General features: G+C 33.5%; 1 protein-coding gene across 4 annotated transcripts in view; it reads left to right on the top strand.

Moving 5' to 3' along the window:
* The window catches only part of uvssa (UV-stimulated scaffold protein A), a 77,024-nt gene that overhangs the window by 40,974 nt on the left and 9,283 nt on the right, over positions 1 to 26,767 (top strand). For all 4 annotated transcript variants that reach the window (XM_087280327.1, XM_087280325.1, XM_087280326.1 and 1 more), the window contains 5 exon segments: positions 9,206 to 9,311; positions 19,966 to 20,167; positions 24,206 to 24,358; positions 24,780 to 24,963; positions 25,129 to 25,240. In XM_087280327.1, the coding sequence (XP_087136453.1) occupies positions 9,206 to 9,311; positions 19,966 to 20,167; positions 24,206 to 24,358; positions 24,780 to 24,963; positions 25,129 to 25,240 (757 nt within the window).

The raw sequence follows: 26,767 nt of genomic DNA, 5'->3' as shown, positions 1-26,767 counted from the left end.
AAGAATATTTTTATATTGACCTATGGTCAACTAAACGTTACATTTTTAAAAAAATTATTTCTATCTTATTTTCAATATTTCTATTTATAGAAATTTATTTATTTATATATTGGTCAATATTTATAGTTTGCTCAGAAATTATATTTATTTATTATAATTTTTTTTTACATTAGGGTGAGATTTAGTGCATCAGTTAACTAAATGACTTGAACTTTAATAATCATGGATAATTAAGGTTAATATGTTAGCATTTACAGTACATTTCTAACATTTCAGTGCTTTTTAGGTTGTTAATAATATATTTAGATTTAGACAAAAAAAATGTAAATTCATTGTAGTAAAATAAATTACATAAAGATTTGTTCAAACCGTAATTGTGTTGATTTATGAACATCGTTTTATTTTAATTTTCTTTTGTTTTGAAATAAAATATTATTTTTATATTGACCTATTGTCATTTTTTTGCAAATAAATTTCAACTAAACTTTACCTTTTTAAAATTTTAAACAGAATGTTGGTCAATATTTATAGTTTGCACAGTAATTATAATTATTTATTTGTTTCTTTTTATATCTATTATGTGTTATTTTAGTTAAAAACTATTTTAGTCATCAGATTTTATTTTGTTAGCTTTAATGTCAGAAGTTATAGAGACACTTGTGCAATAGTGCTTATAATTTTATTTTACAAATTGAAAGACTTTAGTCATTTGTCAAACTATTTAATTAATACTTTTTTAACATTCGGATGAAATTCTTTAGTGCATCAAGTTAAACTAAATGACTTTAACTTTAATAATCCTGGAATATAATTTAATATATTAGCATTTACAGTACATTTCTAACATTTCAATGCTTTTTAGGTTGTTGATAACATATTTAGACTGGGATAAAAAACACTTACAATTATAGTAAAATACAGCATACAAAGATTTGTTTAAATTGTAATTAATGTGTTAATATACAATTGACATTATTATTTTATTTAAATTTTGTTTGTTTTGTTTCATTCCTTTTCATTTCTTTTTGTTTTTGAAACTTTGGTAGCTGGAATCTTTTTATATTGATCTATTGTTTTTTTTTTTTTTGCAAATAAATTTCAAATGAACTTTACATTTTTAAAATTCTTACTAGAATGTTGGGCAATATTTATAGTTTGCGCAGAAATTATTTTTCTATCAATTATGTGTTATTTTAGTTAAAGCTGTTTTAGTTATCTGACTTTATTTTGTTAACTTTTATGTCACAGGTTAGAAACAGAGTAGTGCAGTATTTCTAATAATTTAGTGATTGTAGTTGTTGATTACACATTTAGTAATCTAATAAACACTATAAAAGACAGCAGCACAAAAGAGCTTAATTTTTTATTATATTAACTAGTATTCATTTTGTTCAAAACAACCCACTAAAAGAAAATTTAAATAACTTAGTTTTCCCCAAGTTTTCCCAAAACTGTATAATACTTGATATGTATTATCTATTGTTTTTAATAATATGAGGGTAATAATCATCTTGAATTGGGAGCTGTGAACCCTGATTCAGAGTCTTTTGTTGCATTCCCTGCAAACTTCCCTGGGTTTCTTTACCTTGTTGTCAAAGGGTTTTGTTTTCCTTGCACACAAATCATGATGGAAGCCAAGAGAGTGAGTGTTTTAAATGCAAAGGAGACAGTTGGAGGTGGGCTTCATATGTCAGCTACACCTGTGTCAGCAAAAAAGCCTCCTAACACTCCAGTACAAGAATTATAATACTGCCTTTGCAAGTTGACAGAGCTGATTTTATCACAACAGAATTAAAGTGATTTAAACATAACAGCTACAATCTCCATTGTGCAAGTATTTTTTTAAACTGTACTTTAATCTGTCAAGGAAGTTACTGCATTGGGTTAAATAAAGACAAGGTGAGTAAACAATCTGCTAGCAAGAAGGCATAAAAAAGTCTAGCTGAGATTGAAATGATCTTTAAAGTTTGTAATTAGCTGCAGATTCAGAATGACAGATCATGTTTCAATTTAAGTAGGATGTTACCTTGCTTTTTCAAAGTGGTGATAGAGTTTTCTGTTAATCTCTTTTCCCCAGTGGACCCTATCAGCTATTAGCAGTGTTGTTTACATGTGTTAAATACTATGAAAAATGTGGAAGTATCTAATTAAATTCAAGTGCTAACACTGCTGTGTGCTGAAATAAAACTATATTTACATGAAAAATAATTAACCTGATAACTAGGGCCAGACAGAATCTGTGAAATTTTTTTGGTTTGCTGTTTCTGTGCAAAATTTTGTACTAAATTTGTGGATTTATGTGGAATGATTTTGGGACTACAGTAACTCAAAACTTAAAACATGAAATGACAAAGAATAACTTTTGTTTAAGGTTTACAATGCAAATTTTATTAGATCCACTTGTTTGGTAAACAAAAGTAAGTCTCTCATATTGCTTTATACCTACTAAAAGACAGAAAATTGCTTTACATACTGTATTGTAAATAAATCATATAATATGTTTGCGTGTTAGGTAATAATATTACTGAAGTTAACACAAAAACTAAATAGATATATACACTATTGGTCAAAAGTTTGGGGTCTGTTTTTATTTTTATTTTTTAAGAAAATTATTCTGTTCAGCATTTATTAAATGTAAAAAAAAAAAGTAAAATTGTTAAATATTTAATAACAATTTTAATAATTGCTTTCTTATTGTATGTTTCAAATTAAATTATTACTCCACTCTTTATTGCTTTTAATACTATTACCATTAATAATAATAATAATTATCATCATCATTATCGTCATTAATATTAGCTTGATTTCTGAAGGATCATGTGATTACTGTGTAATGAAGCTGAAAATTCTTCATTAAAATCACTGGAATATATTACTAAATTAAGTTATAATTTAGTTTTGAACAGTCATTTTATAGTCCGATAACATTTCTCAATTTTACAATTTTTACAGTATTTTTTATTAAATTAATGCAGTTTTGGTGAGAATAAGCTTATTTTAAAACATTTTAAAATCCTATACAACCCCAAACATTTTACCTGTAGTGTGTTTACACAAGTAAATGAATAGATTCAATGACAAAACAATCTGAAGATTACTGCGCACAGATTTTGTGTGGTCCTACTGATTACTATAGAAACACACACAGACCAAATGCACAGTCACTGATAATAACACAGGAGAATATTTCAGTATGTACAGTTGTATGTTTTTTATGTTGTTGTTCAATGCTTGTGCATATACAGTGCTCAGTACAATGGAGTAAACCCCATTTTGAAAATGAATATTTTTATCCGTTTCTCAGTGAATATAGGCAATGTATTTTGCTGCATTTAAACAAAACAGATTTATTACACAGATCTATTCATTAAAATAATATTTTAGATGCCAAACATATTTAGAAATGGAAAGATAATACAATTAAATTCAAGTAAAATTTTAGCAATTTTACCAAATGTTTTTCAATTTTTTTTGCTTCTCTTGATTTTTCCTCTTTTTTTTTTTTTTTTTTTAAATTTGTATTTAATATTTTTCTATAGCATAAATTTGTGTGTTCTAGTTTTTGGTTAGATAAGCTTTGGTTAGATGAGCTCTGAACTTAAAATATTTAAGTTACTAATACTCTAAGGGCTCTATTTTGACAATCCATGCACAAAGTGCAAAGCACAGGACGCAAAAGCAGTAAGGGCATGTCAGAATCCACTTTTGCTATTTTAGGGACCGAAAAATCTGCTTTGCTTTTCTTTTTCATATGTAAAGATATTTGCGTATTGCTGTACATCCTGTCTGTATTAAGCAATGTGTAAGCAAGGCGCACAACTAACGAGCTCTGCGCTGGACTTTAGACCGGCTTTGTTCTGGTCTATTGAACAATCTATTATAGTTTCTCAAAATTGCTATGCGCCAGCAATGCGCCTCAACACGCCTCCTTTTTTAGACCAGAACACCTATGGAAGCACATATGAGCACAAATGCATTTGCTATTCAAACAGTGTGGCACAAAATGTCAAAACGACTCTTGCGCCAAGCTGAAACTAGCAAACAAAAATTGCGTCGCGCCTTGCACCGCATTGCGCTGGGTGTATGATAGGGCCCTAAAAGTTTGACAACACAAATTATGTTTATGACTCTATATTTAGCCATAGTCATATAGTTTACAAACTCAAACCATATTGTTTCCAAACTTATTGTAATTTGTCTGCCGCAATCGGTTTCCTCAAACAGTTTGAGTTAACTTTACTTATCGGGTTTTACAGTGTGGCTGTTAACTAAGTTATGGAAATTTACTGTAGCATTATTAGTTTTTATACCAATGAAATCATGGCCATTTTTCACAGTGTAGCAATTAACGTGCATAAAGGAAATAAACAAGATTATTTTTGATGTCATAAAAGCTTAAATTAATTCATTGCATTGCGTTTTTTTTTAGATCACAAACTTTATAAATAAGTGTAGTGTTGGGGCTGTTATATGGCCACAGAAAATGTGCAGCCACAGTTGTGTTCTATAGAGGACAGGCTCATTTCTGAACCATTGCCACTGGCACACATAATTGAGACTTCATGCAAAGACAGTTTATACCTCAATCTGCAATTGTCAACACAACCCTGCCTGCAATAATGAAAAAGAAAATAAAAACGAAAGCAAACCAGGCCAGAATCTTTAGCGCTTTATATTGAGGTAATCACAGAGACAATTAGACAGAATAAATGGAAAAGGCACACTAGAGCCGTACGCTTTAGCAATGCCCTCAAAAAGGAAGGGCACACAGATTATATATGCCATTTTATACCAACGACCCCCATATTTAAAAACCTGGCATTCTGTTATGCATTGTAGCGCACGGGTCGCTTAAGCACCTTTTGAGTAAATTAAAAGGCATAAATTCTGTTTAGCACTAATGCAGACATCGTCTCCCTAGACCTGCGAGTTTGAACACCCTCGCCTAAGGAGGGGGGTAAAATAGCCTTGAGTTGCTTTTCACCTTTCATAAATTCCAGCCTGGGGATTTCTGTACCTTAAAAAAAAGAAAAGAAAATCATTTGCAGCCCGGTGGCTCATTGCTATTCTGTGTAGATTGATGGTGGTCATTTATCCGGCAGTGGAAGTTAAGTGCTGCTGTCAGTCTTGAAGAGCATAATTGGGAGGTTCCACAGGTCAGTGGCGGTGACAGTTTTCTCTTTTGATTAGTGTTAGAGTGATAACAAAACTTACAGCGCTAGTGATGGATGAGCAGGTGCAGACGCTCAGAGGGAGAGGAGAATCAAGCTCACCTGCCTCCTCAAACCGCGAGCCGCTCGCCATTCGTCTTCGCCACTTAAAAAACCTGCAGGATTGTTAGAATTCTCTATTTTAAAAAAAATATGTAATAATAATTCCTTGCATTTATATAGCGCTTTTCTGGACACTCAAAGCACTTCACACATTTTTAGGGAATCTCCTCATCCACCACCATTGTGCAGCATCCACCTGGATTACGTGACGGCAGCCATATTGCCCCAGACTGCACACCACACACCAGCTGATTGGTGGAAAGGAAGCCAATTATCATATGGGGATAGTTAGGAGTCCAGTGGGCAAATTTGGCCAGGATGCTGGGGTTAAACCCCTGCTCTCTGGGATTTTTACCTCAGTTTAACATCTCATCCAAACGACAGCGCTCACTGAGGAGTATAGAGTCTTTTTTACTATACTGGGCCGTCAGGACCCACTGACCGCAGGTTAAGCACCCCCTGCTGTTCTCATTAACATTACTTCCGGCAGCAACCTAGCTTTCCCACATGGTCTCCCATCCAGGTACTGACCAGGTACAGCCTTGCTTAGCTTCGGTGGGTGACAATGTGAGTGTTGCAGAGAGCTAGCTGCTGTCAATAAATAGTTTTGCTTGCATCACTTTTATGATTAAAGTCAATATTTTTATAATTAAAAGTACTTAATTTAACCCTAAGTGTTGTTATGTTTCCTTCAATTTACTTGTGGATTGATTTATTTTTATTTTTTATTTTTTTGATAGAATTTTGGATGATGATGACCAATAAAATGTTAACTATGACATAACTATGTTCTTACAGAGATAATCAGTATATAACAATCTTTAAATATCTTTTTGTTTGTTTGTTTGTTTGTTCCTAGGATGTCTGAGAAAGTCTGTAGACTCATTTTTTATGTGAAGAGCGTTTGTGTTTGCCTGAAAATCTAATGGATATTATATAAACATGTCTTGAGAACATTTTTGCTATATGACACACAAAATGTTCAGGATAATGTCGAAAGAGCTATCCTGTTATGTCAGTATATGTTATGTCAGTGTCATTACAAAAAGGGGATTACCTAAAATGATATTTAGAAAAACCCTTTTCAAACCTTTTTGTTTATTTATGAGCTTATTAAAAAATATTTTTGAATATATTTTCAGTTTATTATTTCATATTTTTCAACCATCATCATCAAATTGCGTAATAATGTTAATTGTTTTGTAAAAGTCATAATTTTTATTGTTTTATTATTATTATTATTATTAGATACAAAGATTTGTTCTTGTATGAAACATTTGTTAATTAAATCTACCTTACTAAACATTTTTGTTGTATTGTCCTTAAGGGTACATGTTAGTAAAGTGTGAGAAAACTTTTGTATTCTTATTTCTGAGAAATATTGAAATATATTTGTAATATCAAATCAGTCATATAAATGTTAAAACTATCAAATGTGGCACTTTAAGATAACATTTACCAGACATTAAAAACGCAAGCATTTGCTGTTGATACTTCCCTCAAATCTTGAGACTTACTAAAGATTTTCAGCTTACCTTGACCACAGATACACATAAGATCTGAGAAACCTTGATTTTTCTTCTAGTCAAGGCTCATAAAGCCCAAATCTGGTTTGGGTTGCCTTTAAGATGGCTTTATCTGGTGCCTGGTGTTGACTTGATCTCCTTAAAGTGATTGCATGATGTGAACACAGAACTTAAGAGTAAGACTCGTATCACCTTGTTCGCCCCTCTCTTTTGTAGAACAGCCCGCACAGAGATGTAATCAGTAACAACTCAACCTCACTATCTCTAGCCCAGACTAAGACTCCCAATATTAAGCCTGAATCCAACACTAGCTTATTTCAGACCGTCAGCAGTTCCACGTTGCCCCACCTTTAGAAATATTCCAGATTGTCTGCTTTGCACGCTGTCAGAAATTAGGGTAAAAAAAAAGATTCAACATAGCAAGCAATATTTTATACAGTCACAGTTAGCTGGGACAATACTACCACTAGAAAAAAAAATTGGATGTGGTCAACTGGAAATTCTATTAGGGCCTTGAATTAAAATGTTAAGATGTCTCACGTTACTGCCGAGTTTGCCATTCAGAGTGCTGTAAATCTCAGGAATATCCTGAGGCCACAGTGAACATCCCATCTGAGTGTTAATCAGCAGAATGAGAATTACACACATCCTTTGTAAACTGTCAGCTAACGCGCATCGTTTCAAGTTTGGCAAAAATAGGAAGTGTTTTGCAAGAGTAGTTTTTATGGCATTTTCAAAGTGCTGAAAAATGCTAATAAAATACATTTCTATCTCAATTGAATCATTTAGCAGACGCTTTTATCCAAAGCGACTTACAAGCGAAGATAAAAGAAACACTTCAAACCATCAGAGAGCAGCAATATAAAAATGATTTGACAAGTCTAAGAGATCAGCCACACAGAGTGTTTTTCTATTCCGATGCACTACTTTTCTATTGTTTTTCTTGGTAAGCATGATGGATGTGCATTACCGTTATAAATATAAATATGCATTCAGTGAAAATGACTGTCATATAAATATGTACACAATGCCTTAACATTTCTGTTGTCTTTTATGTTTAAATTGTTAATATCAAAATTAAAAGAGCCAGTGCTTTATATTATGTTTTAATTTTATTGTTAAAGTGAGCTAGTTTACCCTCTTTACAAGATGTAAGATAAGCTGTTGCTGTCTCCAAAATTTGTCTGTACAGTTTCAGCTCAAAATACCCATCAAATTATTTTTTATAGCCTCCCGAATGTGCCCATTTGGGTGTCTGAGTATATTGTAGCTGTTTTTGTAGCCTGTGGCTTTAAATGCAAATAAGCTGTTTTTCCATTCCCACCATTCTCATGGGAGTTGGTAAAAGCTGAAATACAGCTCGTTAGTCAAAAATATTATGTTTATTTCATGTATTTGTGGTGGATTTTATTCAAGCCTTTCTAAAATGATGAGTCTTACACAAATGACGTTTGCAACACACACACACACACACACACACACACACACACACACACACACACATGTGCATGTTTACTGATACCATACGGCCATGGTGATTATAGCGGTTAAGAATTACATAGCAATTTTACTGTGTTTATTACAAAAATGCACTATTTTAAAAAAGTGCAAATTTAAACTTGAAAAAAAAACTGAGACAGTTGTAACAAGTCTTTTATTCAGTTTATTTGCTAAACAAACATTCAGTGGCATGTGTATACATGTTATTACAGAAACATGTCATCTCTCAGTCAATTTGGTGGGCGGGGAAAAACGCACTCCTACGTTATGTTGCAGTGGGCCTCAAAATCACTGGCATTTGGGTTCTATTTTAACGCCTGGAAATTGTGTAAAAAAAATAAATAAATAAAAAAGACACTTGTTGGGTTTATATCACTCCAATATGACAGTGGACACACTGTACATACACACAGTTCTGTCCAAACAGCTTACAAAAGTTGATTTTCATCATAGGTGCCTTTAAGGTAGTAAAACAATGTAGCCAGGGCCATGTGAATGACCCATGACAATTTTATGTGAAGATTTACTCGTCCTCAAGAGTAGTTGACACAATTCTTGAGATTTTTTTGGTGACAACCTAATTGTTTTATGTTCAATCCACTTTAATTTGTGAAGTGTTAACTTAGTGGATTTATGTTGGGACATGATTGAATTTTGTGGAACCCAGCGTTTTTTTTTACAGAGAGTGTGTGTCCTACAGCTGGTCTGTCATGCCTATTCTGCTGTATGGTTTTCCAAAAAACATGGATTGCTTATAAGAAAATGTCTTCAAATCAATGAGTGCTGTATTAAATCTGTATCTGTATTAAATAAAAATAATATATTCATACTTCTTAAACTCCTTCAAATTACCATTTTTCTTTAAGTGTTGTTTATTATTACAACTCTCTTTTTTTTCTGAGGTAGATGAGAGCTCCTGAGGATGGAGAGGATGACGATGATGATTTTGTGGATGTGCCGGAAAAGGAAGGATATGAACCTCATATTCCTGAACATCTGCGGGCAGAGTATGGTGAGTTTGTTCAGGTGCACATGTTAATGCAATAAGACAAACCCGTTTTGTGGTTAGTGGGACTAGCTTTCTCTAGACCTTGCTTAATCTAAATAATCTCTCAAAGGATATCACCACGCACTTATAGTGGCTGCTTCAAAGCAGAAATGAGCTGGAAAGTCCTCTGGGGAAGCCTGTTTGTTTGTATATGTGGACTTAAAAGCAGCAGGGGATATTTAAATGTGGTATTAAGAGCACAATGGGGAAACGGTTGGCTGAAAAGCCTCAAAGGACAAAGCAGTTTGTTTGTAGAGTTGAGGTGTGAAGTGTGAAACGTCTGTGCTTAGTGTAATGTAGGAATTGTGGTAGCCTTTAAAAAGGAACTTTAGAAATACATAATAGATATACATAATGTTTTTTATTTACCTCAGAAATAGTAAATAATAAATAAAGTATATAAAGTTGTAAATAAAAATACATATTGTTATATATAAAAAAAAGAAATAGAATGAAATAATTAACACATATACACAGCTATGGGGGAAAACTAAGAACTTTGGACTACTGATGACATTTCCTAAAATAAAAAGGTAATTTTGAACACTTATGTTTGATAAAATAACAAAAAATTAGCTTTTTTTGCAGACATTAACTTCAAAATAGTTAAGGAATCTGTATTTGGTGGAACAACTGGGGGGCTAATAAATCCAGATAAAAGGTCTCTTTTTTTTACCTTTGCTAAAATATAATGACATTTTTTATACACCACAGGAACATACACTAAGTGCAGGAGACAATGTCGGTCTCAGGAACCTATACTGGCACATTTTGGCAATGTCCAGTAATAAAACAATTTTAGGCAGAAGTACATGGAATAATAGAAAACATACTTAATATTACACTACCCTTTCGATTCATGGTTATTTATTTTGGAAGCTCTGATATCCAATTAAGTAAATCTGAAAAATACTTGATATTTAAATAATCGCAGCCAAAAAAGCAATTACAAGACACTGGTTACTTTCTGAATCCCAAACAACCCAAGAATGGCAAGAAATAGTATCTAAAATTTATATGATAGAAAAAAATACATTCTCTCTCCAACTCCAAATTAATGCAATTAGAAATATCTGGTTCAAGTGGACTTAATACTTTAAATTACTCTATCCAATCTTCATAGAAATATAAAAATATTACTATCTTAACTTCCATCCACAGAACAAACAATTTTTAATTTACAACCCATTGCACTCGCCCCCTTAATCCTCTCTTTATACAGTTGAAGTCAGAATTATTAGCTCCCCTGAATTATTAGCCCCCTAGTTATTTTTTTTCACCAATTTCTGTTTAACAGAGGGAAGATTTTTTTTCAACACATTTCTAAGCGTAATAGTTTAATAGCTAATTTCTAACAACTGATTAATTTTATCTTTGCCATGATGACAGTAAATAATATTTAACTAGATATTTTTCAACACACTTTTATACAGCTTAAAGTCACATTTAAAGGCTTAACAAGGTTAATAAGGTTAACTAGGCAGGATATTGTAATTAGATAAGTTATTGTATAACGATGGTTTGTTCTGTAGACTATTGAAAAAAAATTTGCTTTAAGGGACTAATATTTTTGACCTTTAAATGGTTAATACAAAATAAAACAAATAAGACTTTCTCCAGAAGAAAAAAATATTATCAAACATACTGTGAAAATTTGCTCTGCTAAACATCATTTGGGAAATATTTAAAAAAGGAAAAACAATCAAAGGGGGGCTAAAAATTCTGACTTCAACTGTATTAGAAATTTACAGTTGATAATAATTAAACTAAAGTTGAGTGAATAAATAAAGATTTGACCCTCTCTGACCTATGTAGATTTATTGATTTATTAGTTATTGATATTATTTATTTTACCATTTTTTGGTACTATTATTTTCATATATTTTATTTTATGAAACTTTTGTTTTTTTTATTGTGCTCTGTTACTTGTTCTGTTAAAATTTAGCAATGGTAAATGTACACTTTCTTAAGTGAAATCATTTACTGTATTTATTGCTACTATAAATAAAAAAATAAAAGAATTTGAGGAGAAATGTATGATCAAAATAACACACCATCAGTGTGAAAGCATCTGCACATCTAATAAACCTGAATATCTTCTTGAACGGTTATAAATTGCTTTAAGCCTGGTTTAAATCAATTATAACCTGGGGCTGCCAAGAGAAATCTGTTTTGACAGCTGACTATTTGTACATGCAAAAGATTCTTGTCCATCCGGGCAAGGACAGCTCTATTGACAAGAAGCCACAGGCAAAAGACAGAGGTCAAGCAATAGGTCAGACACAAGCTAGATTATATTTGACCTCAAATCCTGTCCCATTCTAAATTTACTGTCATGACAGCCATCGATTATAGTAGCTAATAGGATTCATACACTTCTGGAATGCCATACATTTACTGTAGTAGTTTCCAGATGTATGACAAACTAATGTAATGCCTGAACTCATTATGAGATTAAGGATATGATTTCACTGCCCTCTCCTGTTCTCTTTCTTCATTTGTTTCCTCTCAGCATCTCTAAGCAGGCACTAACTGAAGATTCATTAGGATATAATTTCTACAACTTCCCAGAGCCAAACCGCTTTCTGCTGTAAAGTATGTAATGATCAGTGCACTGGCCATGCCAAATTAACAAAGCAATGGTGTTAATGAGCTCCCATTAGCTTAGAGCCGTAATTTACAATGCTCACCTCACCTGCCTCTTTGCTGAACTGTTCAACAGCCAAACCAAGTGCTAGTCTGAGACAGGATTATTATTAACTTAATGCAAGTACTGTTTAATATTATTAACTATTTAATATTATTTTGTTATGATATTGCTATGTGGTTGTCATTATTATCAAAAGTGCTTTCTGCATGAAATGAAATGAAAATTTACTTTTATTTTTATATGGATATAGTAGTGCTTGTTACAAATGCACTTCATTACTTTGTAAAAATGAATTTACCCTCACAATCTTTAATGAAATATCATAACTTTCCCTCCCACCTTGAAATGACTTTTCTTCACTGTTGGTCACATAGAATGCCCTTAGGGCGGGGATATCAGTGCATGTTTTCAATTTGAATAGTTTCAGTTCCTTCACGGTAGCTAGTGGTTTGAATAAATTTGGTGCGATTGCGTTTGTATAAATTAGCCATTCCTTCTCGTCATCATCAGGATTTCTAAATATCCTGCACAATACTGTGTCAATGGTGATTCCTCTGTAGTGGACAGTAATCACCAACAGCTGTGAAAACTTGCATTCAAATCCTTGACCTGCCTCCATTTTGTTAGCAACATCCATCTTTTTCAATTTCAGAAACTGTTTTAATTGGATGTACATCACAATTGGTGCAAAATGGGGAGTCTTAAGGCTTATTTATAGTTCTGCGTGATGTGCACACATATGTTCTGACACAGCCTTTGTGTGGTCAGATAGCCCTCGCCGTGGCTGATGCTAATGCGCACCTCTCAAAAAATATAACTACATTTTGTCTGTGATTTGATCTGTGATTGGTCGGCTTAGTAGCGCTGACGGTTGTGGGTGGGACCGAGAGCCATTAGAACCCATTAGAACGAGTGTTTACAAATGTCGAGTCCCGTGACGAAGCTCCAGGTGGAAACTTTTGTTTTGTGTTTACCTCATGATTAAAGTTATTGCACATCTGCCTGTTCCCGCCTCAGAATTACGAAAAAACAAAACACCCGTGAACATACACAGGGGAACATAAAAACCTAACTGCCAGCTAGCATTTGGAAGTGTTATTGCAGAGCAACACAAACAGCATGCAGAAGTATAAAGGCATAGCAACGCGCAAGGCATGCACCTTGGGACACGCCGATCACTCAGGTCAGAAGTATAAACCAACCTCTAACTTCCACATCATTACTCTAATAGTAATCTTAAATTATATTAGAGTTGCTACAGTAAGTCCAAGTAAATTTTTCAGCTCAGTGATAACTCAAAAGCCACCCAAAAGTTTTTACTTGTCCCTTTAGAGTCAATTGCTGGATTTTCATAAAGGGAAAGTAAAAAGTGTTATGGCTTATATTCTCTTTTTCTTTATTGACATTAAGCTATTTTGAAACATTACATCTACATTGTAGCAAGCGCTTAAGAAATAAAGGTGAATTAAATTGAAGGTTTACCATATCTTCTTTGATATTTTTTGATACATTCACTTATAGATAAAGTGTACGTGTTAAAGTACCGACTGACTTTCCACATACCAAACAAGTGTGATCCTCTCCTGTGTGATCCACTCATTTAAAACATGATGTATCATCTGGCAGTTTAATCTGGCACTCTAGATATTTTTGGGTTGCCATTTATGTATTTCAGGACCAATATCCATTAAAGGAACAGTCCACTTTGGAAAAAAGGCTCCTTTTACATGATATGGGGGGAAAGTTGATTATTACATCGAATTGAGAGTGTAATTCCCAGCCAAATCAGCCTAGAAAATAGTCACTTAATTTTCCGTCAGTCTTCATTCACAATTTACAGAAAAGTCAAACTTTAAATAGAAATTTATCAAAATGCTTTGGTCATTTTGTTAGCAATATGCTAATGGTGTTATATGATTGAATGGTCTAAGCTAAGCTTAATTAAAAGTGCTCCTGCCAGAGCTCTAGATCTGATTTTTTTTTTTATAAACCCAAATGTCATACTCTTAGGAAGTTATAAAATAAGCCTATTTTGTTCCTTTAAGAAACAATTCCGTTTTGCATTTGCATGTTGTCATTCACACAAGCCTAACGTTTAATGCTTATAGTTAGAGATAGGCCTATATTTGAATCTTAACCCCCAAATATGATCTGTAGTCATTCTGATGCATTCCTTAGCCAATCTTTTACCACAGTCAGTCAAACCTGAGGCTGATTTGAGCCACGTGAATGTCATTTCTTTTCTATTGGATTAAATGTGAAAAGCAGTTTTTTGGTGTACTCCACATGCAGAGGAATGTAGATTGAAAATGGAAATTGCGCATTAAGAGAGCAACCACTCGCAGTATAATTTAAACACTCCTAAAACAGGACGCGGAAAATATCATTCTGATTTACTGCCAACTTAACTCCATCATTTCAAATTTATCAATCAGTGCAAGTTAGCATCAGCAGTTTCATTTAATATTACATCAACCTGTCACGGGACTCCAGCTCATCTGTGGCTAATCTTTTCCCTTTCTTTTTTCAAAATGACATCGGCTCTCTCATCCGAAGAGAAACACTTTCATTTGAAAAGCATTTTGTCTGTTCCTCTTCTCCTTTCTCTCTCTCTCCTTCTTTCTCGCCATTCCTTTCACAACAGAGCTTTTATCTCTCCCTTTATCCCGGCGTTCCTGTCAGGACGTTATCTCTCTCAAAATTTACATTTTAATTACAAGGCCTGCTGAACTCAGGAAAATCAATAACGCCACCATTGGCAGCTCAACTCTATGTCTACTGCTGGGCCTCTCTATTTCCTCTTATTGATTTATCTCTTTAGCACCTGCAACTTTATTGCTTCAGACAAATAGCTACCATTTTGGTCAATTTGAACAGAAAAAGAGAGGATTTGGTCGTATTTCATGATTCTGCACACCCGAGCATTGCTATGATGCCGTAAGTCATTGAGGTAGCGGGTGAAGCTGGATTAACTGTAGGATCAAGATGGGGATTGTGAGAATTCGACCATACGTTTCTCACTGTTGTAGGACTGTCGTTTATTTCCTTTAGTTTATGTCTGTTGAATTAGACGACATTGTGTTTACTAAGACATCACTGTTACTAGATTGTTTATGTTTAGGGTTAGTGATTTGTTGAAGTAATCAGAACATAACATTTGTTATCAGACTTAAATCTGAAGGAGGAACTTGATGATATCTATCCAGAGGCTAGAAAAGACTTTAGTGAGCAAATATCTAGCTTTGCAAGTGCAGATGAACATAGATGGGCATGTATAAAAGCAAATGTATTAAAAATAAAGTAAATACTTCACTTATCAATTAAAAAAAATATCAAAATGCAAAATAAAGAATACATGAAACACATGAAAATTAGCAACTGAGGGATGAATTAATTTATTTTACAAACAAAGTTTTGCTTCAAGTTTTGTTTTATTTCACCTATTGCAGACACACACACACACACACACACACACACACATACAAACATAGATATGCAATGCGCAACATATATAAGTACATCCCTTACAAATCTATCTTTTAATTTCATATTTTTAATAGGAAGCTTTACAATATTATATTTGTGCATATACATTAGATTAGTCAGTACTGAAACCAAATCTGGATCTTATCTACCAAAATAACTTATGAAAACGGTCCAAAAACTAGTACAATCACATGTATATGTTATAGAAAAATATAATGCAAATTGTAAAAAAAGGACAAATCTAAAGCAGCAAAGAAATGTCAAAATGTAGTTGAAATTTCGTAGGTTGTATATTTTTTTCAATATTTTGCTTAAATTTAATTGTGCTATTTTTTTCAATTTTTAAAAATGTTTTGTGGCTAAAATATCATTTTAATAAATATATCTGTTTAATAAATCTGTTTAGTTTAAATGCACCTAAATACATAGTCTATATTCACTGTTAAATGGATAAAAAATTTTGTTTTCAAAATGGGGTGTACTCAATTATGCAGAGCACTGTATATATTTAGTATCCTTTATAGACATAATGTATTTTATACTGTAAATACTGCTTATTATATGGCCTTACCCTTACCTCTACCCCTAAACTCAACCCTCGAAGGAAACCTTTGGCAAATTCTAAATGTTAAAAGTTAAGTTTGATTTTGAAGCAATTTGAATTACAAGGACACAAGGCTTGTCTTTGTAAACCACCTTGCCATAGAGTACCATACAGCTATAGGTCATATTCATGTCATTACAAAAAAAACATACACACATTGGCTAGCTGAGAAAACCAAACAATTGAAATTGACTTGATTCCAGTCATTCTGTTCATTTTGAATATTTAGATCTCTTACTGAAAAAATAAGTTGTATGAGACAGATATACTAAAACTGACAAGGAAAAAATTTAATAAAGGCATAATTTATTGTGCTAAATTTAACGGTACTGAATGAAATTTAGAATCAAAATCAGAATCGGTTTTATTGCCGATATCGGATCATTTCCTTCTGTCTCTCAACATCCACATTACTCCTGAGCCACCACACACTCCAACACTGGTTACCTTTCGCAGAAACCTACGATCTCTCTCACCCAATAGACTATCCACCATTGTTTCAGACTCTCTTCCTCCATCTTGCAAACTCTCTGCACTTGATTAGAACAGTGCCACTGATACACTCTGCTCCACGCTAGCATCATGTCTAGACCGATTATGTCCACTTGCATCCAGGCCAGCCCGTGCCAGTCCTCCTGCAACCCTGGCTCTCGGATACTCTCCGTGAGCATCGCTCAAAACTTCGGGCTGCAGAGAGAATTTGGCGGAAAACTAAAAATTCTGCACAGCTCTTAACATACCAAACTCTTCTGTCCTCTTTCTCAGCTGAGGTTACTTCTGCAAAGCAGACATGTTACCGTCTGAAAATCAACAATGCCACTAATCCTCGCCTACTTTTTAAAACATTTTCCTCCCTCCTCTATCCTCCTCCTCCACCCGCATCCTCCACACTTACTACTGATGACTTTGCTACATTCTTTTGCACCAAAACTGCAAAAATCAGTGCTCAATTTGCTGCACCTACAACAAACACGCAAGGTACACCACCAACACCACACACACTCACCTCTTTTTCTCAGCTCTCTGAGTCTGAGGTTCCAAACTCGTGCTATCTAGCCATGCAACCACCTGTCCACTTGATCCCATTCCCTCTCATCTCTTGCAAGCCATCTCTCCTGCAGTCATACCAACACTGACTCACATAATTAACACATCTCTTGACTCTGGTTTATTCCACACTTCATTTAAGCAGGCTAGGGTAACCCCACTGCTAAAGAAACCCAACCTGGACCATACGCTACTTGAAAACTACAGACCAGTATCCCTGCTTCCATTCATGGCCAAGATTCTGGAGAAAGTAGTGTTTAATCAAGTCCTGGACTTTCTTACTCAAAACAATCTCATGGACAACAAGCAATCCGGCTTTAAGAAAGGCCACTCAACTGAGACTGCCCTGCTCTCGGTCGTGGAGGATCTCAGACTGGCTAAAGCAGACTCTAAATCATCAGTCCTCATTTTGCTGGACTTGTCAGCTGCTTTTGACACTGTCAACCACCAGATCCTGCTATCTACGCTCGAGTCACTGGGCGTTGCGGGCACTGTTATACAATGGTTCAGATCTTACCTCACTGACAGGTCATTCAGGGTGTCTTGGAGGGAAGAGGTGTCCAACCTACAGCATCTAAACACTGGGGTACCTCAAGGCTCTGTTCTTGGGCCACTTCTCTTCTCCATCTACACATCATCTCTAGGACCAGTCATCCAGAGACATGGATTCTCCTACCACTGCTATGCTGATGATACCCAGCTATACCTCTCTTTTCATCCTGATGATCCCTCGGTTCCAGCTCGCATCTCAGCCTGCCTGTTGGATATTTCACACTGGATGAAAGATCATCATCTCCAGCTGAACCTCGCAAAAACAGAAATGCTTGTAGTTTCTGCCAACTCGACTCTACACCATAGCTTTTCAATCCAGATGGATGGGGTAACCATTACTGCATCCAAAATGGTGAAAAGCCTGGGAGTAACGATTGATGACCAACTAAACTTCTCTGACCACATTTCTAGAACTGCTCGATCGTGCAGATTCGCACTCTATAACATCAGAAAGATCCGACCCTTCTTATCTGAACATGCAGCTCAACTCCTTGATCAAGCTCTTGTTCTCTCCAAACTGGATTACTGCAACTCTCTACTAGCTGGGCTTCCAGCTAACTCTATCAAGCCTCTTCAACTGCTCCAGAACGCAGCAGCACGAGTGGTCTTCAATGAACCTAAACGAGCACATGTCACTCCGCTGCTAGTCCGTTTGCACTGGCTGCCAGTTGCTGCTCGCATCAAATTCAAAGCTCTGATGTTTGCCTACAAAGTGACTTCTGGCCTTGCTCCTTCTTATCTGCTCTCACTTCTGCAGATCTATGTGCCCTCCAGAAACTTGCGTTCTGTGAATGAACGTCGCCTCGTGGTTCCCTCCCAAAGAGGGAAGAAATCACTTTCGCTCACGCTCACGCTCAATCAGCCCAGTTGGTGGAATGAACTCCCTAACTGCATCAGAACAGCAGAGTCACTCGCTACTTTCAAGAAACGCCTAAAAACTCAACTATTTACTCTCCACTACACTTCCTAATCTGCAATTGCCTCTCTGAATATCACACTAACTGTACAAAAAAAAAAAAAAATACTAATACTACTAATACTTCCCTTCTTAGACTTTACAGACCTGAAACTTGCCTACTTATTCATTGTTGCTCTTAGTTGTGAAAATTGCTTCCTTGTCCTCATTTGTAAGTCGCTTTGGATAAAAGCGTCTGCTAAATGACTAAATGTAAATGTAAATGTAATGCCAAGTGTGCTTTACACGCACAAGGAATTTGTTTTTGGCCAAAGAAGCCTCCAGTGTACATAAAATAAATATGTGAAAGACATTAGACAGAGATGCAAGAGATAGACAAAAGAGCTGTGGATGATGAATTGTATGTACAGATTTAAAAAAGAAATTAACAAGTTATAAGGTGCTGTGTACAAATGCATATGAGAAAGTATTTTATTATATATTTTTATAAGGTGCTATGTACAGGTGTGTATGAAAAAGTATTGCACATGCTTATTGCACAGTATGGCAATATTTAACTGTTCATGATGTAGATAACCTGAGGAAAGAATCTTTTCCTATATTATATTATATTATATTATATTATATTATATTATATTATATTATATTATATTATATTATATTATATTATATCATATTATATTATATATTTAGTATTATATGAAATTGAATAAAAATAATGTATATATATATATATATATATATATATATATATATATATATATATATATATATATATATATATATATATATATATATATTGCTGTAGACTATATTTAAATAACTATATTTAAAAAAAATAATATTTGAATTAATAATAATATTATTATTAGTAGTAGTACTAGTAGTAGTGGTAGTGGTTGTGGTGGGGTAGTAGTGGTACTAATACTACTACAAATAGTAGTAATATTTCATTTGACCATTTTAAATTATCCTTGTCATTGTCTTTGGCAGTTATTTGAAACTACCGCTCATTAAATAAAAACAGACTAGGATCTCCTTATATGCCCACCCACATGACTGTTTGTCCATGTCAGGTGTCTCTAAATTAGTCTTAAGAGGACTTCATGGTACTTTAATGTTTTTTTTTGATCTCCGTCTGGAAGTAGAGCAGGTTTAGGGTGACTCTCAGATCTCTGTGTCCTGCTTAAGACAACCTTAAGCCCCTGCACGCTCCTGTTAAAACCCCATCAGTGCATTAGACTATAAGAAGATGAATAGGGTTTTACATGTAGAAGCAATCCTTAATAAAGCAGGTTGAAGTTTGTGTTCACAATATTTGACTGCTAAACATTTATAAAGTTTCTTCTTTTGTTTCTTATAGGACTTGATGAAACTCCTTCGACATCAACCTCTGGGACGAAAGCAAAACCTTCGAGACCAGTGGTCAAATGTGCTGTTCCTCCGGTGTCCTCCAGTCTCTCTCGGCTGAAGAGGAGGATGTGTGATGAAGAGCAGGATCCCACCTGTGCTGCTGCAACCCTGCGTGTGTTAAAACAGAAGCTTCACCCAGCCCCGTCCACAAGGTAATTTCTACATCCACCCTGTTTGATCAATATGACGTAGACAAGAAAAACAGTAGGAAAATGACTGCTAGCAGTGATGGACTAAAATTTTTGAAAGTTATTATTCTCAAAACGGTATTTCATAAAATATTGTGTAAATATATAGGGCTCTATTTTGACGGTCCATGCGCAGAGCGCAAAACGCAGGGCGCAAACGCTATTAGGGTGAGTCAGAACGCATTTTTGCTAATTTAAGGACGGGAAAATCCGCTTTGCACCGTGGCGCATGGTCTAAAAGGGTTGAGTTTTTTTTTTTTTTTTTTTATGAGTTATAGGTGTGTTTTGAGAATAAACCAATCAGAATCTTATCTTCCATTTCCCTTTAAGAGCCAGCTGCGTCGCGCCATAAGCGCATTTGCTATTTACAGGATGTAAAGTAAGTCTAAGTGAAAAAACTGAGCATTTCACTAGCAAACAGTTAACAGTTCTTTTAACAGAAAACTGTTAAAGAGAGCATCTACTGTGTGAGAATGAGAGATAATTGATCTACTTTCACTTTCACTCTTGGATACGGAAACATTTATGCACAGACATCAATTAGCCTATAAATAATTAAATATAAGTTTGTTAAACGCAAATATTTGTTTCAAAACTATTTCTAAATTCAGTTCTAATTTCCAGCAAACGAATAAATGAACAATAATAACGAAGTGTGTTCAAAAACCTGAGTTATATCCTAAAACACATGCTGTGGTCTAATATGGTCTAAAACCTGACAGGTGGGCAAATCTAAGCTTGCTTTTAATAAAACAAATATAAATATGGATATAATAAATAATGCTGCTAATAATAATACCATTATACAAAAACAAATTGTTATGAATGAACTGAAAAAGCCTCCTGAGATGAAGAAGATATAAAAGCAGTGATTTTTCATATTTATGTAGGCTAGAAAATAATATGTTTTGTAATATTTTAATCCTTTATATTTATATCCTATATCTATTCTTATTATATCCTCTATATATCCTTAATATTTAAATTTTTCATATGTAAAGATATTTGCCTATTGCTCTCTTGTGCGTATTAAGCAGTGTGTAAGCGAGGCGCGACTCTGCGCTGGAGTTTACACCGGGTTAGTTTTGGTCTAATGAAAAATCTATTATAGTTTCTCAAATTAGCAACGCACCAGCAATGCGCCTCAGAAAGCCTTACTTTTTAGACCAGAATGCCTATGGGCGCACATATGAGCGCTAATGCATTTGCTATTTAAACAGCGTAGCGCAACGCCTCAAAACGACTCTTGCGCCAAGCTGAAACTAGCAAAAGACTATTGCACCGCGCCTTGCGCCACATTGCGCTGGGTGTATGATAAGGCCTATATTATTTAAAGCCTTATTTTATGAGGAAACATAACTATTTATGTATTGTCAGAAAAGTTACTTAAATATATTTATATTTATATAATAAATAAGATTTTTTAATCTAGACATTAACCCTCATTGGGGGAAGAGCATATCATACTAAAATGTATGAATGAGACTGTAAAAATTTATACAAATTAGGGTAACACTTTATAATTACACACTATGAATTTTTTTTAAGCATTAGTTAATAGTTCTGTTATCTGTTAAGCATTAACTCTACATTAATATATGTTAGTAAACGATTTTTAACTGCAGATACAAATGCTATATTCTTGACTTATAAACTCATATATAATGAGCTTAATGATTTTTTTTATCATTATATGAAGTATTGCATCTTTTACAAACCAGTTAATCGAGAGAAGTTGCTGGTTTTTAGAGATTATTCAGAATATGCAAGTTAATTATTAATAAACTATAAACTATAAAATATAAAAATTATCATTTATATATCTTATTATTCAGGCATATATTGATAGTTAATTTATATGTTAACAATGCTTTATTAATTCAACTTTATCCAGTTTTGTGACCTAATCTAAAATGAGGGCTATTTATTCTTTATAAATTAATAATATGATATGCTTGCAATTAATAATTTAGATAAATATTGATTTGAATAGTTTATTAATCATTTAACTCATTCTTAAGGATCTGAAAAAAAACAACTAATCTTGAATACAAATGATTTGCAAATAATACAATACTTAATTTAGTAATGAAAAATTAAAGAGTAACAAAGTATAAAATTACAATTATTAAACCCATATTAAATGTACTTAAAAGTCAAGAATAAAGCATTTATATATGCAGTTGTAAACTATTTACTAACATCTAATAATGTAGAGTTAATGCTTAACAGATAATGATTTAACTATTTGCTAATGCTTAATAGGTGATTCATAGTGTTTACAGTAGTTATTATTACCCAAATTAGCCCTGGCATCATAAAGTTTTAAATTGCCATGAGCTTATTATTATATATTATTGGCTTTGAGTTATGCAATGAGTTGCTGTAATTAAATCACTTGACTGAAATCTAAAGAAAGGGATTACTTACCTATTCATTTGTAGATCATTTAATTACCTATAACATACTTTCCTTAAATACTGTTTGTAAATTCAACAGTTCTGTAAAAATCAGTTCAAATTTTATTTTGCAAATGTTTTTTTTTTTTTTTTTTGCAGAATAATTCTATTTCAACTAATGAAACTTATATTTGTAAGACAATTGCGAATTTTTAGGAAACATTAAACAGTGTAAAAAGCGATTAGTTACTTTGCTTAAAAAATAGTGAATAATCTTGTTGTCTTAAAAATGACAGATTGACTTAAAAATAGTGAGTTTTTACTTGGAACTGTAAAGTTAACTTAACTAGGCATGGAATGATAACTGATTTTAAGGTTTACAGCAGTTTGTAAAAGTTAAGGTTTTAAAACCGCTAAATATTTTGTTATTCCTAAGGTATTAGGAAGAGGTTTTTTATGTTTTGTAAAGAAATCTGTTTTTGAAACTAATGAAAAAAGCAAAAGTCAATGATTTATTTTAACTTTTTTGGCTAACATTTTTACTGCTAAATATTATAAATGTTTCCTAAAATAATATATATTGTGTTCAATGGGGAAAAAAATGTTTTGTTTTACCCAGACATTTAAAAATAACTTGTAGAGCAGCAATCATAATGGACCCTTTTAACAAGGCTGTTATGACGCATTTAACAGCCATCATAGTCTTAAATCCTTGAAATGTTTTAATATTTAGATTTTAGAGTTTATGAATGTATTATATCCTATTTGCGACAAATTACAAAAAAAAAAAATTACCCCTAATGCAAGGTGTTTTTAATGCAGCCTCTATGCGCCTGAGAATAAATTTTATGTTATTCTCTCCTCTGGATGCCATTATCAGCCTTAAACAATTTTTTCCTTTTTCTGAAAGTCTTCATAACACCATCGTGGACTTTTTTTAGTATTTTAGCAAATGTGATTGTACAAAAATTATTTATTGTACTCGCTGATTCACTGCGCTTTGAGTTTACCCAACTATGGCGCTTTCCGATTCGGAGAAACCCGGAAATGTGAAAAGGCTTTATATACCGTGATACGGTGGTATTTTTTTATCCAAGGTTATCCTACCGTCAGAAACTTATACCAGTCCATGCCTAAACTTTACTAGTTTGTGCACTTGTGCAAAAATTTCATGAACTTAATTTTTAGGCAATGGTTTTACTCACTATAGTTGGAAAAATCATTTAAATACAATTTTAATGGTGTACTTATTAATTATTTACTTTTTTAAAGTGACTTTCACCATAAACATTCAAGTGCTTTCAAATAAACAGGTTCATAATTATTTGTACACTTTTTTGTATTTTATTATATTTGTGACCCTGGACCACAAAACCAGTCAATAAGTTTTTTAAACTGAGATTTATACATGAAAAGCTGAATAATTTATTTTAAAGCTTTACCCTATTTTATTAATATTTATTTAGTTTAGTTATCTTAGTTAATAAAATACAGTTGTGTTATTTTATGTAAGTTCAGGTCCATTGCATATTATATTATAAATAAATATATGTACAGCATTATGTTTTTAATTTAAAGAATCTAATCTAATCTTTTGTTTCAGTGTGCCTGATGGCTCTTCTGAGTCTGCAGTGAGCAGCAGTGACCAGAGCAACATGACTAAAAACAAAGCCTCATTCAAGGCCCCCGTCGTCCCATTTGGAATGGATCTTTACTATTGGGGTAAAGAGCAGCCCACCGCTGGCAAAATAATCAAGTACGCTCTCTGCGAATGTTTCAAATGTGCATTCATCAGTCTCTTTTTGAAGTGTGAATGGATTGCGTGAATGGCCACTAGAGAGCACTATTGTATGACCACTGACTTCAGATCAATTCCTATTCACCTAAATGAAGTGCTGAAAACATTGATCTGAACCCTGATACAAGATTTATGCTCATAGTTTAAAACTCTCCTATGGTAATGGAAAACCTGGAAATATTTGAGAATAGTAATTTTAAGGCTTGTCTTAGAGATCGATAAAAATCTTGAACCTTTCTATGGTGAAATCACATTTATGCACACACTAAAATGCATATTGTGAAGTCATTTCTGTATGAGGATTGTTTTTAAATTTTCTGAAAAATCATACAGTTCATGCCGTTCCTTCTATAAAAACCCTGTCCTGACTGGTTTTCAGGCAAACCTCACAACATCAATTCTGGGTTCCTCATGAGGTGGAGGAAGAAGTGGAGAACAAGGAACTTTCTGCACAGATGAAGTCTAGATGTATCACTTATGCTGGGAAATTCAAACCCGTGGAACACAAATGCAAAGCACCAATGCCCAATGGATCTTTGTGTGAGCGTCAAGATAGAGTAAAGGTCAGAAAAACAACTGTACCAATGTCCTAATAAAAAATAACTATAATAATAATGAATGATTTGACCATATTATGGCTTTTATTGTTACTGCATGGTGTGAATAAATAGATATGTGCAAGACGCTGATCGAATAAAGTGCTGAATTGAAATGGGATGTGATTTCAGTGCCCGTTCCATGGACACATTATCCCTCGGGATGAGCTGGGCAGGCCTGTTAACCCTGAAGATGCACTACGATTGGAGAGGGAGAAGAGGAAACTTGAGGAGGAGCAGCCAGGTTAGACAATTGATGCAACCTGTTTAACAATAATCTTTTGAATTCTTTGATGGAACACAATTTTTCAGTATGACAACAGCATAAACATACAAACAAAACTATTATGAAACTCTTTATTTCACTCCAAAATTTTAATTGACTCCTAATATTTTGACCATCTTTTAAATATAAAAAAGAAAATTCTAAAATTGTTTAATTATTTTATTCCAATTTTGTATATAGATTTAATGTATGTGAAACGGTAAGATAAAAATTCTTCAAAACTGATGACAAAATCTGGACAACAGCTTTTTTTTTATGTTTGCGAAATCTTTTCAGCTGAATGATTACTTATTCACTATCATTTGGCTTAGTACCTGATTTTCATTATCAGGGCTTTCCACTGTGGAATGAACCACCGAGTGCTGAATAATTGGCGCAATGGGTAGCACGTTCGCCTCACAGCTAGAAGGTTGCTGGTTCGAGCCTTGGCTGGGTCAGTTGTGGTTTCTGTGTAGAGTTTGCATGTTCTCCCTGTGTTTGCGTGGTTTTCCGGATATATGCTAGATAAGTTGGCGGTTCATTCCGCTGGGGCAACCCCAAATTAATAAAGGGATTAAGCCAAAAAGAAAATGAAAGAATATATACTTAAAAATATTTTAAGAATATGTTTTAATAGTTTAATGATAGATTTGCATGTTCATGTTTCTATGACTCGGGTTAATGGCCATATGTTGGGCTAGACAGAATATGCAGATTTCATTTTGCTATTGCTCTGCCAAACTTTGGAAAAAAATCTGTGAATTTATGCAGAAAGATTTTAAGAGTATAGAAGCTGACCTCAAAACATAAAGTATATAGCTTTTATACTTTTTTTTAAGGTTTTCAATGCAAATCCATTTACAGTATAACTATTTAGTTGGTAAACAAAGCTACAGTATTGCAGGTCTCTGATATAATTCATCCACTTAAGGAGTTAAGACAATAGAAATGATTACTTTACAAATTGTACTGTACATTAATCAGCTTAACATTTGTATATTATACCTTAATAGTACTGAAATGATATAAGAGCTGAATAAATATATATTTAGACACATTTACAAGTAAATACAGCAGGGAAAATATGTATTAAACATGTCACCTTTATGTTAATTTCACTTTAAAATTCTAAACAACCAAATATATCCATATATGCAAAGAAAACAAGTCTAAATAGTTTACAAATTAAGTTATGCTTATTAAAATGGCATTATTGAACACATGAAAAAAGGGAAGTAAAGACAGGCAGTGAAAACCCAGACAGCAGCTAAAATTTCTCAGTAGTTCTTTAGCAACCCTCTGCCCTTCATCTTTGTAAATTAATGAGCTGCCTCAGTCCAACATCTACATTATCAGTAGATTATCCAATAAAAATACAAACAGTATCATATTTGATAGACAAGACCCACTGAAGCATCAAGATTTTGTATGTTGAAGTCCTGAGAAATTCATGTGACTTTATTCTCCATATGAGATGTGTCTTTCAGCTGCTGCCACCATAAAAGC

The sequence above is a fragment of the Danio rerio genome, chromosome 14 (genome assembly GCF_052040795.2).
Source record: "Danio rerio strain M-AB ecotype USA chromosome 14, GRCz13ab, whole genome shotgun sequence".
Taxonomy (NCBI): Eukaryota; Metazoa; Chordata; class Actinopteri; order Cypriniformes; family Danionidae; genus Danio; species Danio rerio.
The sequence above is the reverse complement of the archived record's forward strand: the minus strand, read 5'-3'. Positions and strand labels throughout refer to the sequence as shown.